Source organism: Pan troglodytes, chromosome 2 (assembly GCF_028858775.2).
Source record: "Pan troglodytes isolate AG18354 chromosome 2, NHGRI_mPanTro3-v2.0_pri, whole genome shotgun sequence".
Lineage (NCBI taxonomy): Eukaryota > Metazoa > Chordata > Mammalia > Primates > Hominidae > Pan > Pan troglodytes.
In genome coordinates, this window is record NC_086015.1 from 55,776,603 (window position 1) to 55,794,016 (window position 17,414).

At 41.7% G+C, this 17,414-nt stretch overlaps 1 protein-coding gene across 1 annotated transcript; it reads left to right on the top strand.

Moving 5' to 3' along the window:
• The first annotated feature begins 614 nt into the window (after positions 1-614).
• LOC129143572 (uncharacterized) lies at positions 615-14,376 on the top strand. The gene is given in 5 exon segments (XM_063806303.1): positions 615-1,317; positions 1,320-1,523; positions 1,526-1,781; positions 9,750-10,075; positions 14,336-14,376. Coding segments are annotated over 5 exon segments (1,530 nt in total).
• The last annotated feature ends 3,038 nt before the right edge of the window (positions 14,377-17,414 follow it).

Here is a 17,414-nt window from a genome sequence, read left to right on the forward strand (position 1 = left end):
AAGCTGGAAAGAAGGAAAATTTGAACCAGCTTGGGAAGGACTCTATCTGGTGCTTCTAACTACAGAAACCACTGTCCGCACAGCCAATAGGGGATGAACACACCACATGCAAGTGAAGGGAGTGACTTCCACAGCCAGAGAAAAATGGGCCATCACCCTAGGGCCCACCCCTACCAAATTGACTCTAAAAGGGCTTAATAATCACTTGTTTATTTTCCCTTTTCTTTCCAAAAGAACGTCATCTCATCATCAATGTGACTCAAACTAATCATCCCTTAACCCTCCAGTTTGATGCTCGTTCAGTCATCCCATGTGAAGACGAACGAGCTCAGAGGCAGCTATCAAATGTAGATAAGTATCTATGTCCATACCGTAGTGGCTCAACCAAGTATAAGTATGGAGTCTTAAAAAGTCCCTGTGGTAACTGGACTGATGTTGGTGGACCACCAAATGTGGAGGGTGGACAGTCAGGCCTCCTTCTTCAAACAAGTTGCAAAAACTGAAACAGGAAGTCCAACTTGATTTGTGGTCCCACCCCACCAAATTGTAAGTCATTGCAGTGTAACCCCTTTTTGCTAATTATAGATATTCCCCAAACAACGGCCCAATGGCCAATGACCATATTCGAATGGTATGGGTTCGGAGCAGATGTTACAGAACGGGACCCCATAGGAATCTTCTCTCTGAGGTTGGCTAGACCATCGGCTAAGAACAATAAAAATCCAGACCCAGAGTCCGGGAATGTATGGGAACCAACGCTCTCTGCAAACATATCAGGCTCAGTGTTCTCCAATCTCCAGAATGACCCAACTAAGGTAACAGTTGTGGAGGTAAAAGATTTAAAGCAAACTATAGCTCCAGAGATGGGGTACAAAAGTGCAAATGCCTGGCTGGAATGGATTAAATATTCCATCCACACTCTAAACAAAAGCGATTGTTACACTTGTGCGCATGGCAGGCCAGAGGCCCAGATTGTCCCCTTTCCACTCGGATGGTTCTCCAGCCAACCAAGCATGAATTGTATGGTAGCTCTCTTCCAACACCCCACAGCCTAGGGTAATGAATTGTGCCGAGCTCTCTCTCTGCTATTCCCCAAAGTCCGGCACTCTGCAGGTCATTCCCCAAGGGCCATCCAGCTTCCATCTCCTGAAGCCAATTTTATCTCATGTCTCTCACAACAAGGGGAAAACTTAGCATTTCTTGGAGACCTAAAGGGATGCAGTGAGCTTAAGCCATTCTGAGAGCTAACCAATCAGTCTGCCCTGACCCATCCCCGAGTGGATGTATGGTGGTATTGTGGCGGACCATTAGTGGACACTCTCCAAGTAACTGGAGAGACACTTGCACTCTAATCCAATTGACCATCCCTTTCACCCTGGCATTTCATCAACCAAAAAGGATAAAGACAAAGCATCGTAAAACAAGAGAGGCCCCTCCTGGGTCTTTTGACCCTCATGTTTATATAGATGCCATTGGAATCCCGAGAGGAGTGCCAGATGAATTTAAGGCCCCAAATCAGATAGTTGAGGGTTTGAGTCTGTACTATTCTGGTGGTTAACTGTAAGTAAAAATGTAGATTGGATAAATTGCATCTATTACAAGCAGCAATGATTCATTAACTATACTAGAGATGCTATTAAAGGGATAGCTAAACAATTAGGACCCACCAGCCAAATGACTTAGGAAAATAGAATAGTAGTAGACATGATACTAGCAGAGAAAAGTAGAGTCTATCTCAAAATTGGAACTCAATGTTGTACTTTTATACCTAATAATAAGAGGTGAAACCAGCTGGACTTCTGGGTCAAGTGGGGACTTGGAGAACTTTTCTGTCTTACAAGAGGAAATGCACCAATCAGCACTCTGTAGCTAGGATTGTAAAATGCACCAATCAGTGCTCTGTAGCTAGCTAGAGATTTATAAAATGCACCAATCAGTGCTCTGTAAAAACGCACCAGTCAGTGCTCTGTGGCTAGCTAGAGGTTTGTAAAATGCACCAATCGGTGCTCTGTAAAATGGACCAATCAGCACTCTGTAAAATGGACCAATCAGCAGGACATGGGACAAATAAGGAAATAAAAGCTGGCAACCCCAGCCAGCAGCAGCAAACTACTTGGGTCCCCTTTCACACTGTGGAAGCTTTGTTCTTTCACTCTCCACAATAAATCTTGCTGCTGCTCATTCTTTGGGTCCACACCAACTTTAAGAGCCATAACACTCTCCGCAAAGTTCTGTGGCTTGATTCCTGAAGTCGGTGAGACCACAAACCCACTGGAAGGAACCAACTCCAGACAAATCTTGGCAACCTGGATGGAACTATCGCCAAGTGGTGAGTACAACTGGACCCCTTTCACTTGCTATTCTGCCTATTTTTTCTTAGAATTTGGGGGCTAAACAGTGGGCACCTGTCAGCCAGTTAAAAGTGACTAGCGCAGCCACCAGACTAAAGATACGGGTGTCAGGCTTTCTGGGAAAGGGCTCTCTAACAACCCCCAACTCTTTGGAGTTGGGAACGTTGGTTTGCCTGGATCCAGCTTCCACTTTTCCTGTACTGGGCTGAGCCAAGGGTGACAGAGGAAAGCCATTCAGCTCCAGGGTCCTGACAAAAAGTTGGTTGACCCTGCAGCCATAAGCAGAACTCTCAAAGTTACATCACCCAAGCGAGACTCGCCCATCTATCCTGTCTATCCTGACCCTTGACTCCTGGGTCCTAACGCCTGTCAGATGAACTTCCTCCTGCCTCTCTTCTCCAAAGCTAGTTCTGCTTCTAAAAACCACTCCCTGTCTCTGGTGCTTTTCTAGTTTCTCCTATAAGAATGATTTCTAGTATAAATTTCAGGACTCTGTTCCTTTCTTTAGGCACCCAGCCTCACCAATCAGAAAGACATAATTTTTGCCCAAAGCCCCACCTAGTGGGGGAGACTATCTGCAATTTTAGGATCCCTCCTCAGTCTAGCAGGCCTAACAAAGGCTATTACCAAAGCTAGGATATGGGGAGCCTCATAAATGATATCCTTCCTATTCATATGATGAGAAGTGAGGACAAAATGTATCACTCTTCCAACCCTGGAGATCCCTTCCCTCCCTCAGTGTATGGCCTTCCACTCCATTTTTGGGGCATATCATCTTTACAGGACAGGGATAAGGTCCCAATACTAACAGGAGAAAATTCTTAGGACTCTAACAGGTTTTCAAGAATGTGTCAGTAAGGGCCACTAAATCCAACCTTCCTCGGTCCTCTTTGTGGTCTAACAGGAAAGGCAAGGGTGCAGGTTTTCGAGAATGTGTCAGTAAGGGCTACTAAATCTGACCTTCCTCGGTCCTCCTTGTGGTCTAGGAGGAAAACTAGTGTTTCTGCTGCTGCTTTGGTGAGCGCAACTATTCTGATCAGCAGGGTCCAGGGACCGTTGCTGGTTCTTGGGCAAGAGGGGGATCTGCTGCTGCATCAGTGAGCACAACTATTCTGATCAGCAGGGTCCAGGGACCGTTGCTGGTTCTTGGGCAAGAGGGGGATCTGCTGCTGCATCAGTGAGCACAACTATTCTGATCAGCAGGGTCCAGGGACCGTTGTGGGTTCTTGGGTGGGGGAGATAAACAAACAAGCCAAAACCGTGGATGGTTTTCTCTTTCAGATGGGAAACACTCAGGCATCAAGGGCCTCACTCTTGAAATGCATCCTAAGCCATTGGGACCAATTTGACCCACAAATCCTGAAAAAGAAGCAGCTTATTTTTTTCTGCACTATGGCCTGGCCCCAATATTCTCTCTCTGATGGGGAAAAATGGCCACCCAAGTGAAGTATAAATTACAACACTATCCTGCAGCTTGACATTTTCTGTAAGAGGGAAGGCAAATGGAGTGAAATACCTTATGTCCAAGCTTTCTTTTCATTGAAGGAGAATCCACAACTATGCAAAGCTTGCAATTTACATCCCACAAGAGGACCTCTCAGCTTACCCCCATATCCTAGCCTCCCTATAGCTCCCCTTCCTATTAATGATAAGCCTCCTCTAATCTTCCCCACCCAGAAGGAAACAAGCAAAGAAATCTCCAAAGGACCACAAAAACTCCTGGGCTATTGGTTATGTCCCTTTCAAGCTTTTCAAGCTGTAGGGGGAGGGGAATTTGGCCCAACCTGGCTACATTTTCCCTTCTCCCTCTCTGATTTAAAGCAGATCAAGGTAGACCTGGGAAAGTTTTCAGATGATCCCAATAGATACATAGATGTCCTACAGGGTCTAGGGCAAACCTTCAACCTCACTTGCAGAGATGTCATGCTATTGTTAGATCAAACCCTGGCCTTTAATGAAAAGAATGTGGCTTTAGCTGCAGCCCAAGAGTTTGGAGATACATGGTATCTTAGTCAAGTAAATGATAGAATGACAGCCGAAGCAAGAGACAAATTCCCTACCAGTCAGCAAGCCATCCCCAGTATGGATCCCCACTGGGACCTCAACTCAGATCATGGGGACTGGAGTCACAAACATTTGTTGACCTTTGTCCTAGAAGGACTAAGGAGAATTAAGAAAAAGCCCATGAATTATTCAATGATGTCTACCATAACTCAGGGAAAGGAAGAAAATCCTTCTGCCTTTCTCGAGCGGCTATGGGAGGCCTTAAGAAAATATACTCCCCTGTCACCTGACTCACTTGAGGGATAGTTGATTCTAAAAGATAAGTTTATTACCCAGTCAGCTGCAGATATCAGGAGAAAGCTCCAAAAGTGAGCCCTGGGCCCTGAACAAAATCTGGAGGCATTATTAAGCCTGGCAACCTTGGTGTTCTATAATAGAGACCAAGAGGAACAGGCCAAAAAGGAAAAACGAGATCAGAGAAAGGTTGCAGCCTTAGTAATGGCCCTCAGACAAACAAACCTTGGTGGTTCAGAGAGGACAGAAAATGGAGCAGGCCAGTCACCCAGTAGGGTTTGTTACCAGTGTGGTTTGCAAGGGCACCTTAAAAAAGATTGTCTGATGAGAAACAAGCTGCCCCATCATCCGTGTCCACTATGCTGAGGCAGTCACTGGAAGGCACACTGCCCCAGAGGACAAAGGTTCTCTGGGCCAGAAGCCCCCAACCAGATGATCCAACAACAGGACTGAGGGTGCCTGGGGGAAGCACCAGCTCATGTCATCACCCTCACTGAGCCCCAGGTAAGTTTAACCACTGAGGGCCAGGAAATTGACTTCCTCCTGGACAGTGGCATGGCTTTCTCAGTGTCAATTTCCTGCCCCAGAAGGCGTCCTCAAGGTCTGTTACCATCCGAGGAATCCTGGGACAGCCTGTAACCTGTTACTTCTCCCACCTCCTCAGTTGTAATTGGGAGACTTTGCTCTTTTCACATGCCTTTGTTGTTATGCCTGAAAGTCCCACATCCTTATTAGGGAGGGACATATTAGCCAAAGCTGGAGCTATTATCTATATGAATATGGGGAACAAGTTACCCATTTGTTGTCCCCTACTTGAGGAGGGAATCAACCCTGAAGTCTGGGCATTGGAAGGGCAATTTGGAAAGGCAAAACATGCCTGCCCAGTCCAAATCAGGCTAAAAGACCCCACCACTTTTCCTTATCAAAGGCAATATCCCTTAAGGCCTGAAGCTCATAAAGGATTACAGGATACTGTTAGACATTTAAAAGCTCAAGTCTTAGTAAGAAAATGCAGCCGTCCCTGCAACACCACAATTCTAGGAGTACAAAAACCGAATTGTCAGTGGAGACTAGTGCAAGATCTTAGACTCATCAATGAGGCAGTAATTCCTCTATATCTGGTTGTACCCAATCCCTATACCCTGCTCTCTCAAATACCATGGGAGGCAGAAGGGTTCATGGTTCTGGACCTCAAGGATGCCTCCTTCTGTATTCCTCTGCACTCTGACTCCCAGTTTCTCTTTGCCTTCAAGGATCCCACAGACCACACGTCCCAACTTACATGGATGGTCTTGCCCCAAGGGTTTAGGGATAGCCCTCATCTGTTTGGTCAAGCACTGGCCCAAGATCTAGGCCACTTCTCAAGTCCAGGCACTCTGGTCCTTCAGTATATGGATGATTTAATTTTGGCTACAAGTTCAGAAGACTCATGCCAGCAGACTACTCTAGATCTCTTGAACTTTCTAGCTAACCAAGGTTACAAGGCATCTAAATCGAAGGCCCAGCTCTGCCTACAACAAGTTAAATATCTAGGCCTAATCTTAGCCAGAGGAAACAGGGCCCTCAGCAAGGAATGAATACAGCCTATACTGGCTTATCCTCACCCTAAGACATTAAAACAATTGCGGGGGTTCCTTGGAATCACTGGCTTTTTCCAACTATGGATCCCCAGATACAGCAAGATAGCCAGGCCCCTCCATACTCTAATCAAGGAGACCCAGAGGGCAAATACTCATCTAGTAGAATGGGAACTAGAAGCAGAAACAGCCTTCAAAACCTTAAAACAGGCCCTAGTACAAGATTCAGTCTTAAGCCTTCCCACAGGACAAAACTTCTCTTTATACATCACAGAGAGAGCAGGAATAGTTCTTGGGAATACTCAGACTCGTGGGACAACCCCACAACCAGTGGCATACCTAAGTAAGGAAACTGATATAGTAGCAAAAGGCTGGCCTCACTGTTTACATGTAGTTGCGGCGGTGGCCATCTTAGTATCAGAGGAATACAAGGAAAGGGTTTCATTGTCTGGACTACTCATGATGTAAATGGCATACTAGGTGCCAAAGGAAGTTTATGGCTATCAGACAACTGCCTGCTTAGATACCAGGTGCTACTCCTTGAGGGACCAGTGCTTCCAATATGCATGTGTGTGGCCCTTAACCCTGCCACTGCTCTCTCAGAGGATGGAGAACCAATTGAGCATGACTGCCAACAAATTATAGTCCAGACTTAGACTGCCCAAGAGGATCTCTTGGAAGTCACCTTAGCTAATCCTGACCTTAACCTATATACCAATGGGAGTTCATTTGTGGAGAATGGGATACGAAGGGCAGGTTATGCCATAGTTAGTGATGTAACAATACTTGAAAGTAAGCCTCTTTCTCCAGGGACCAGCACCCAGTTAGCAGAACTAGTGGCACTTACCCGAGCCTTAGAACTGGGAAAGGGAAAAAGAATAAATGTGTACACAGATAGCAAGTATGCTTATCTGATCCTACATGCCCATGCTGCAAAATGGAAAGAAAGGGGGTTCCTAACCTCTGGGGGAACCCCCATTAAATACCACAAGGATATAATGGAGTTATTGAATGCAGTGCAAAAACCCAAGGAGGTGGCTGTCTTACACTGCCAAAGCCATCAGAAAGGTGAAGGAGAAAAGGCAGAAGGAAACCACTGGACAGATGCTGAGGCCAAAATTGCTGCCAGGTGGAACCTCCCATTAGAAATACATACAGAAGGACCCTTGGTATGGAACAACCCTCTCCAAGAGATTAAGCCCCAGTATTCCCTGACTGAAACAGAATGGGGACTTTCACAGGGGCATAGTTTTCTCCCCTGGGTGGTTAATGACAGAAGAGGGAAAGGTACTCATACCCAAAGGCAGCCAGTGGAAAATACTTAAAACCCTTCACCAAACTTTACATATGGGTATTAAAAACACTTATCAAATGGCCAAATCCCTATTTACAGGGCCAAATCTCCTCCAGACCATCCAACAAGTAGTCAAAGCCTGTGAGGTGTTCCAAAGGAATAATCCCTTGGTCCATCATAAGACCCCTCTGGGGGAACAAAGAATAGGTCACTATCCCGGAGAGGACTGGCAGTTAGACTTCACCCATATGCCTAAGTCAAAGGGATTTCAATACTTGTTGGTCTGTGTTGATACCTTTACAAATTGGATAGAAGCCTTCCCCTACAAGACAGAGAAGGTTCAGGAGGTGGTTAAAGTCCTAATTCATACAACAATTGCTAGATTTGGGCTTCTTCCCCATCTCTGATAGGACCAAAAATACCCTAACAAGACGTGCAATCCAACTTTTACGTTCTTACATTTCCAACCTCACCTATTACACAAGCAATGAAAAGCCCATACATGGCCCTGTAACCATGAATACCATCTTAACTTTCCAAGCCCCTTTATGCATCCAAGCAACCTGTTATCAGGCCTGCTCCTGGGGCACTTACTATCCCGTCAGTGTAATTACACTCTACAACTTCAAGCCCCAACTGATCATAGTAACTTCCGAGTCACCCAAACACCTCCATTCAAATGGCTTGTCCCCTTCTCAGGGCCTCCAAAAATCATCACTGCCTCCCTGCTTAACAAACAGTCTAGGTTTTGTAATGGCAAACATACTCCCTGCATGACCATTCACCCCGGACCCCCTGCAGCAGTGCCCCAACCACTAGTGAATGCCTTCTCATCCCCTCTTTCAATCACTCTCTTGAATGGTTCCTAGTAGATACAAAACGGTTTTTTCTCCAATGGGAAAATAGAACACAGGGAGCCACTCAGTTTGCTCCCAACACCCCTTTCCAGCCACTCACTGGAGCGACCTTGGCAAGTACTCTAAGAGTATGGGAAAATGAAAACAACAAATTCACACACCTTTTTAACATACACAACCAATTCTGTCTACCCAGCCAAGGCATATTCTTCTTATGTGGAACTTCAACCTATATCTGCCTCTCCACCAACTGGACAGGCACCTGCACCTTAGTTTTCCTAAGTACCAACATTAACATTGCCCGAGAAAATTAGACCCGATCAGTGCCCCTCAAAGCTCAAGTCTGTCAGCTCAGGGCCATACAACTAATACCTCTACTTATAGGGTTAGGAATGGTCACTGCTACAGGAACTGGAATAGCCTGTTTATCTACTTCACTGTCCTACTACCACACACTCTCAAAAGATTTCTCAGACAGTTTACAAGAAATGACAAAATCTGTCCTTACTCTACAATCCCAAAGGGACTCTTTGGCAGCAGTGACTCTCCAAAATCGCTGAGGCCTAGACCTCCTCACTGCTGAGAAAGGAGGACTTTGCACCTTCTTAGGGAAAGAGTGTTGCTTTTACACTAACCAGTCAGGGATAGTACGAGATGCTGCTCAGCATTTACAGGAAAAGGCTTCTGAAATCAGACAACACCTTTCAAACTCTTATACCAACCTCTGGAGTTGGGCAACATGGCTTCTCCCCTTTCTAGGTCCCATGACAGCCATCTTGCTATTACTCGCCTTCAGGCCCTGTTTTTAACCTCCTTGTAAAATTTGTTTCCTCCAGGATCAAGGCCGTCAAGCTACAGATGGTCTTACAAATAGAACCCCAAATGAGCTCGACTAACAACGTCTACCAAGGACCCCTGGACTGACCCACTGACCCTTTGGCTGACCTAGAGAGTTCCCCTCTGGAGGACACTACAACTGCAGGTCCCCCACTTGAAGAAATTTTCTGTCTTACAAGACGATTGTAAAATGCACGAATCAGCACTCTGTAGCTAGTTGTAAAACGCACCAGTCAGTGCTCTGTAGCTAGCCAGAGGTTTGTAAAATGCACCAATCAGCGCTCTGTAAAATGGACCAATCAGCAGGACATGGTTGGGGACAAATAAGGGAATAAAAGCTGGCCACCCCAGCCAGCAGCGGCAATCTTCTCAGGTCCCCTTCCATGCTGTGGAAGCCTTGTTCTTTCACTCTCCACAATAAATCTTGCTGCTGCTCACTCTCTGTGTCTGCACCACCTTTAAGAGCTGTAACATTCACTGCGAAGGTCCACGGCTTCATTCCTAAAGTCAGTGAGACCACGAACCCACCAGAAAGGGCCAACTCTGGACACAATAATACTGCTCCTGATGGAACCATAACAGAAGGATTACAAGGTCTTACTGCTTTATCCAATGAACTAGCTAAAAATTCAGGAATAAACCATCCCTTCACTAATTTAATGGAAAAATGGTTTGGCAAATGGAAAGGATTTATGTCCTCAATCCTTACTTCTTTTGCCATTGCAATAGGTGTGCTTATTCTTGTAGAATGTTGTATCATACCCTGTATCCAGGGGTTAATGCAAAGACTTATAGAAATGGCTCTCACAAAAACCTGCCCTATCTCTCCTCCTCCACACTTAGACAAGCATTTGTTCCTAGGTAAACACATCAAACAACAAAGCCAAATCATGTTACAAAATTTGAAGAGGAAGAGCTTTCAAAAGGCAAAGGGGCAAATTGCCAGAGATGGTGAATTCCTCTTCAAAGGGTTAAATTGTGTAATGTCCTTGTCCTTGGTTCAGAGGTCTCACCTCCTTGTACTTTCTTGTTTCTAGCCTGTCAGCAGGACTCCTGCTCTTTTGTGCCCTGATTTGCCCAGACATGTCTGAACATGCCTTGTGCTGTAGCAGAGGGACCACTCCTACCCCCTCCCTCCCTTGCAAATCACATGTTTACCCTAATTGGAAAAGTTTGAGTCTTAGCCAACTGGGGTTAGCTTAGATTGTGTGGTCCAACCCTAGCCAATAGGGGAAGGACACAGGGATAGGGATTGCGCTAGGGATAAAAACTCCTTCTCTCCTTTGTTCAGTGTGCTCTTGCAGTGGCCAGAAGTGTGAGCGGCACCCTTCTGCAGAAGTAAATTTGCATTGCTGAGAAATCCTTTGTTTGAGTGCCCATTTTCCTTGTGACTCCAAGCTCTTGTTTCTAACAGGATCATGGTGTTTCAAATCAATTTTGCCAAACTCTCTGTCTTTTTCTTCAAAGATTTTGTCTGTTTACATTTAGCTTCATTGCTGATAAGGAGGGACTACTTCTATCATTTTGCTATCTGCTTTCTATATGCTTTATAACTTTTTTGTGCCTCATTTTCTGCATTACTGTCTTGTTTTCTATTAAGTTTTGATTCTTTTGTAGTGAAATGTTTTAATACCCTTTCATTTACATTTTTTGTACACTCTTCAGCTATTGTGGTTACTGTGGGGATTACTTGTAACATCCTCAAGTTGTGATAGTTAATTTGAATTTATATGTGCTTAACTCTAACAACACAAAAACTGGTCATATATAGCTTTGTCCTCACCCACTTCAGTTATTAATGTCACAAAATTACATCTTTATACATTTCATCTAAAAACTTGTTTTTTAATTTATATAGTAAACAAAACATGTAGTTACAAATCAAAGTTACAATAATACTTTTATAATTGCCCATGAACTCCCTTTGTTTTGGAATTTTTAAAATTTTCTCTCAGTAAAAAAATGTATCACAGTCCATGCAGCCTTCACCTCCTGGGCTCAGGTGATTCTCCCACCTCAGCCTCCTGAGTAGCTGGCACTACAGGCATCCACCACCATGTTTGGCTTTTTTTTTTTTTTTTTTTTTTTTTTTTTTTTTTTTTAGAGGTGGCGTTTTGCCATGTTGCCTAGGCTGGTCTTGAATTCCTGGGCCCAAGCAATCCACGCACCTTGGCCTCCGAAATTGCTGGGATTACAAGCTTCTCTCACTTTTAAATCCTGCATATAGGATTCTAGATTGACAGATTTTTTTTCTTTCAGCACTTTGAGTGTATCAGCCCACTGCCTTCCAGCCTTCAAACTTTCTGATGGAAAATCTTCTCATAATCTTGAAATCACCTTTGTAAAAATTATAACTAAGGAAATTATGACAGTGAAAAAGATCAGACCTAACTGACTCCATCTTGAATCTAACTTTCAGGCTGCCTTTGTTCATTCCTGGGCATAGGCAGAACTAACCTAGGGTAGGAATTTAGTCTATAGTTTGATTATGAAACAAATTGATAATAGCCCTTTCCTGAAAAAACTTCCTTCTTGCCTGGAGACCAGTCTGCTTTTGTAGAACTAGCAAATTAGCTACAAGATTAGAAATTAGTTTTGGGGCCAAGCAGCCTCCAGCTGCAAGAGTCTGAACTTCCCCAAAGTGCTCCTGGGAATAACATCACTGTTGTAAAACCTAAGATCAGTACTTCAGATATTTTGAAGACCCTACACTTGATGCACTAGATGACACCACCCAGACCAGTAATCTGGCTCAACCAGTTTAGCAATCCCACCCAGGAACAGAAGACAGCAAGTAAAACTCACCTTGACTCCCTAAGTAAAAAAAATTGAAAACATTATTTTGAAGACTTGTAGCAAGAAAAATTAGAATTTGATTCAAACTGTAGAAAAACAATAAAAATTGAAAAAACATTAGGCAAGACTAGAATTTAACAACAGGTGTACTATAGTTTTGAAACAATTTTTCTCCCTCTAGTTTCCCACTTTTGCCAAAGACAAATCATAGTAGGACTAGTTTACTTTATTATATTTGGCCAAATTATTCGTATACAGTGCAGCAAGAATAATTACTTTTTACATAGTCTTTTAAATTGTCTTTGATGGAACTGTGTTCCATGGAGGAATCTCAGATAAGACTTTTTTAAAGCTGAGCCTAGCCATGGATTTGTGCCATCAAATACCCATGAGTTGGGTGATCCTCTCCTCTTGAGGTTCCAAGATAAACTTGGGGCTCCTGGGCCTATCAGAAACTGACATTCTTTACCTACCGCAGGTCAGGATCCTGTACAGGGGCTGTGTAGACAAATGTATGAGGTCAGTTTTTCCAAGGGGCTTTTATTGGCTCCATAAGTCAAGTTTGAGTCCTTAAAGGAAAACACATCATTCCAGTCAAAGCCTTGGTAAAATAACCAGTTTCTCCAATTGTGTCCTATTCCAGACAAAAACAGGTTCTTATTGCACTTATGCAAATAACTGTATTGTTATAAGTAAAGAATACTCACAAATAGTTTCCAAATTTTGGAGAAATCACATAGACAGAAACAAATATGCCCCAAATTTTGTTCATAGGAGTACAATTTATTGTTAAAAGCTGTCAATAGCTTAAAAGAAAAGTTTTCTTGACTCTGAAAAATAAAACAGAGTCAGCAACGTTTAAACAAAAAGTTAAAAAGATTACTTTAGTCTTCTACTAGTTCAGTTCATGCAGTTATCTTCTGTTCTGCTTGATATTCATGAACATTTCAGTTCTCCAGGAGAGTCCTGAAAGATTTTTCTCTATTCTAATGTCACAATCTCCAAAGTTATCAGAAACCTGCATTTAAGAACACCTGTTAGAGTTCTATAGGTGATTATAATAGGTGATTATAATTATTATATTATAATTATTATATTATAGGTGATTATAAAACCACCTTCTAAGGAGGACCAAAACAAGACAACAATTGTCCATGGATGACAAAATGTTTTAGGGAAGCCATAGTTAAAGACATAATTTGACAAGGAAATTTGTTACCTTTGTGGCACAAAATAATAATTTTTTTAAAAATTAAACTGGGTTTGATTTTTTTCTTTTTTTAGACAGGGTCTCACGTTGTCACCCAGGGTAGAGTGCAGTGGCAACATCTTAGCTCACTGCAGCCTCTACCTCCCAGGTTCAAGTGATCCTCCTGCCTTAGCCCCACTAGTAGCTTGGACTACAGGCATGCACCATCACAACTGGCTAATTTTTTTGTAGAAACAAGATTTCACCATGTTGCCTAGGCTGGTCTTGAACTCCTGAGCTCAAGCAAACCACCCACCTCTGCCTCCCAAAGTGCTAGGATTATAGGCATGAGCCACCACAGCCAGCCTATGGCATGCAATACTTCAACATAACAATTATAATTATTACTGATAATGTACACTAACTCATATCAAAATTATAGGAGTTTCCTATGATTTTGGAACACACACCAATAGTATATTTATACAAATACAGCCTGAAGAAAGCCAAACACCATTTCCTATTTGACAAAGTTTCATGTATAATTTTTATACCCAATAAGCCAAATTATGTCATTTTTGGACTTTAGGGAACCTGATATCTTAAAGGATTAAATAGACCAGAAAAAGACATAATTTATAATTTGATTTTGGAAAGTTTGTCAAACAGCAAAGGTTTACAACACTTGATATTACTGGCCATTGTAAAATAAGTCATTCATTTGAGCAAAGTGATAACTCAAGGAATTCAAATAGAAAGCAAAGCCCTTCATTCTTTGAAAGGAGACTTAATCTTCCAAACAATAAGCCCTAATTAAAACAGCATGAAGCCAATTAAATTTGTTTTCCAAAATTTTGTAAACAACCTATAAAATTTTAATCTTGACCACAAGATACAACTTCCATAAGCCTTTCATAACCTATATTTAGGAGGTGGTTAATGAGTCAAGAAAACCTTGTTAATCTGACATGGGCCCATATGCTTGTGCCTTTGACATTAATGATTAATTTATAGAGAAACAGAACTTATTTTATCTCTCAAAATCAGCCCTTACAATTTCATATGCCCATCTCTTCTGCAATAGTCCCTGGGCCTTGAGGAGCTAAATAGTTTTAATTTCTGGCCCTGTGTTTCAGGAATGCAGTTTATTTTGATTGGCATCTTCTACCAGGCCTGAAGATGGGGATTTAATTGCTGTCAGTGTTTAAAATTTAGCAGGACTTGGTGTCCTTTTTAGACCCAGGAGTCAAAGCCCTATAACTCAATGTCATAAGTCCTTCAAAAACACATACAGAAAGATACATGGAAGTAATAACCTTAATAAAAAAAAATTTTCAATCTTCGTTTTTTTCCTAAGCAAACCAAAACTTAATAACAATGTGACAACTTGATTATATAAAAGTTTTGTTTTTAAAAAAATTTTATTACACAGACCATTCATGACATGCTTGGAGTTTCTGGTTTATCCTGAACATCCCTCCTTCTTAAACAGCCAGTCATTTTAATGTAGGACTGAATTTACCATACGAGATTCTTTCTCAAATGAAATTATTTTTCTTTAAGCTTTCTCATAAAAAAACTCTCTATTTTTATAACTTTCTTTACATCTCTTGTATGTCCTCATTCTTTTTACCTTGTTTTATACATGACCTTTAAATAAGCTTTGAATTAGACAAAAATTGTTCATCTTTTTTTTAAAGGACACACTTTTTTTTAGAAAGAATGTTTTCCTACAACTATATTTTTATTGGAAAATACCCAAATAATGAAATATCTATTATTTAATTTAATATAACTTTAGATTCTAAATTATGATGAATTTGTCTGCAAGTATTTATCCTATTACATTTACCTAATTATTTTATTTTAATTGTTTACCTAGATTATTTACAAAAGCTGTGATAGTCGTCAGTTTTCTGTTTGCTGGGTTTTTTTTTTTTTTTTTTTTTTTTAGACAGAGTTTCACTCTTGTCACCCAGGCTGGAGTGTAATGGGGCAATCTCAGCTCACTGCAACCTCTGCTTCCCAGTTTTAAGTGATTCTCCCACCTCAGCCTCCTGAGTAGCTGGAATTACAGGCATGCACCACCACACCTGGCTAATTTTGTATTTTTAATAGAGATGGGGTTTCGCTATGTTGGCCAGTCTGGTCTAGAATTCCTGACCTCAGGTGATCTGCCCACCTTGGCCTCCCAAAGTGCTGGGATTACAGGCATGAGCCACCGCACTTGGCTGATAGTCATCACTTAAAGTTATGGAACTGCCATTGCAAAATTATAACTGAGACTGTAAAAAAGATTTGACTCAACTGACTCCATCTTGCTGTTAACCTTTGGGCTGTTCTTGTTCATTCCTGGGTGTAGGCTGAGCTAACTTTGGAAAGAACTTAGTTTATAGTTTAGTTTTGAAACAAAGATAATAATAAACCTTACAGACCGTGGATTAGCCCACCTAAAACCACAAGATTAAAAGTTATGGTAATCTTACTAAATTCAAGATGTAGCAATTTTTATTAAACCAATATCAATGTCTTATTTATTAAAGATGACACAAGCAAGGATCATTCGGTTTTGGGCTGGGTTTGTAGTTTTACAACCCCTATGCCAAATTTTGACACCTTAAAGTATTTGGCAGTGATAAGTATGAAATTGCTTAATAAATGCAAGCAAAAATGTATGCTGGCAAAGTCTTAAGACATTTCTAATATTATTTTACCAATAATTTAAGAGCCAGCTTATTTACTAAAGATTTTACTTAAGTCATGTGAAACTGAAATAGCATTTGGCTAGTCTTTTTTCTTTAGTATCTGATTTAAGTGCTTTTATTTATTTATTTAGAGAGAGTCTCACTCTGCCACCCAGGCTGGAGTGCAATGGTGAGATCTCAGCTCACTGCAACTTGTACCTCCTGGGTCCAGGTGATTCTCCTGCCTCAGCCTCCCGAGTAGCTGGGATTACAGGTGTGCACTACCATGCCTGGCTAATTTTTGTATTTTTAGTAGAGATGGGGTTTCACCATGTTGGCCAGGCTAGTCTTGAACTCCTGACCTAAGGTGATCTGCCTGCCTCGGCCTCCCAAAGTGCTGGGATTACAGGTGTGAGCCACTGCACCCTGCCTTATTTATTTATTTATTTATTTATTTATTTGTAAGCCAATTAATTAGAGCTGTTTTGTATATTTTTAGTAGTGAAATATTGTGTACACAACACATACATATATAGATGTATTAGGCATGTCAATAGAAGTACATCTTATAAATTCATAAAGACCTTCTTTTTTTTCTTTTCTTTAAATCTTACCCTAGGCAGTCATCAGCTAAATAGCCTTAAATGTGCATATTAAAGGAAACAACTCAGGTGAAAATCAGATAACAAAATTTACATCATAAGATATGAAGAAAAAGTCTGGTGAGCTAGAGGGAAATTAAAGTGAATTTAATTGCCAATAGAACATAAAGTTATAGGAGTCTATTATAAAGGCCTTCAAATATATATACACACACTTATACATATACATACACACATACACACACACAAAGATTCTATAGTTTTTACTTCAGTACTTTAGCCACGAGATAAATACAAGTTCACCAGCTTGCAAAAACAAACAAACAAACAAACAAACAAACAAACCTGTTAGAGCCAAACAGTGGTTTTTATCTTAGTAGAAAAGTAACAGCAGATTTGGCTGGAAATGATGGCTCATGCCTGTAATCCCAACACTTTGGGGGGCTGAGGCGTGTGGATCACGAAGTCAGGAGTTCGAGACCAGCCTGGCCAATATGGTGAAAGCTCATCTCTACTAAAATTACAAAAATTAGCTGGGTGTGGTGGTGTGCAGCTATAGTCTCAGCTAGTTGGGAGGCTGAGGCAGAAAAATTGCTTCAACCCGGGAGGTGGAGGTTGCAGTGAGCCAAGATTGTGATGTGCCCACTGCAATCCAGCCTGGGCAACAGAGTGAGACTCTGTCTCAAAAAATAAATAAATAAATAAATAAATAAATAAATAGAAAAGAAACAGCAAATTTCAAGATGGCAGAAAAGAAAATAGAGAAAAAGGGGACCTAGGAATGCTATAGTTTGCAGGTTGGCCTTAGGGCTCTTTTTCCTTAATGTAAATGTGCACAAAGACCATATTGTTTCCATTTTATTCTGGCAAGTAGAGGTTCCATAAAACCTACAGAGTGCTTGAAAGGGGGTCATTCTCCTTGTTTTCTC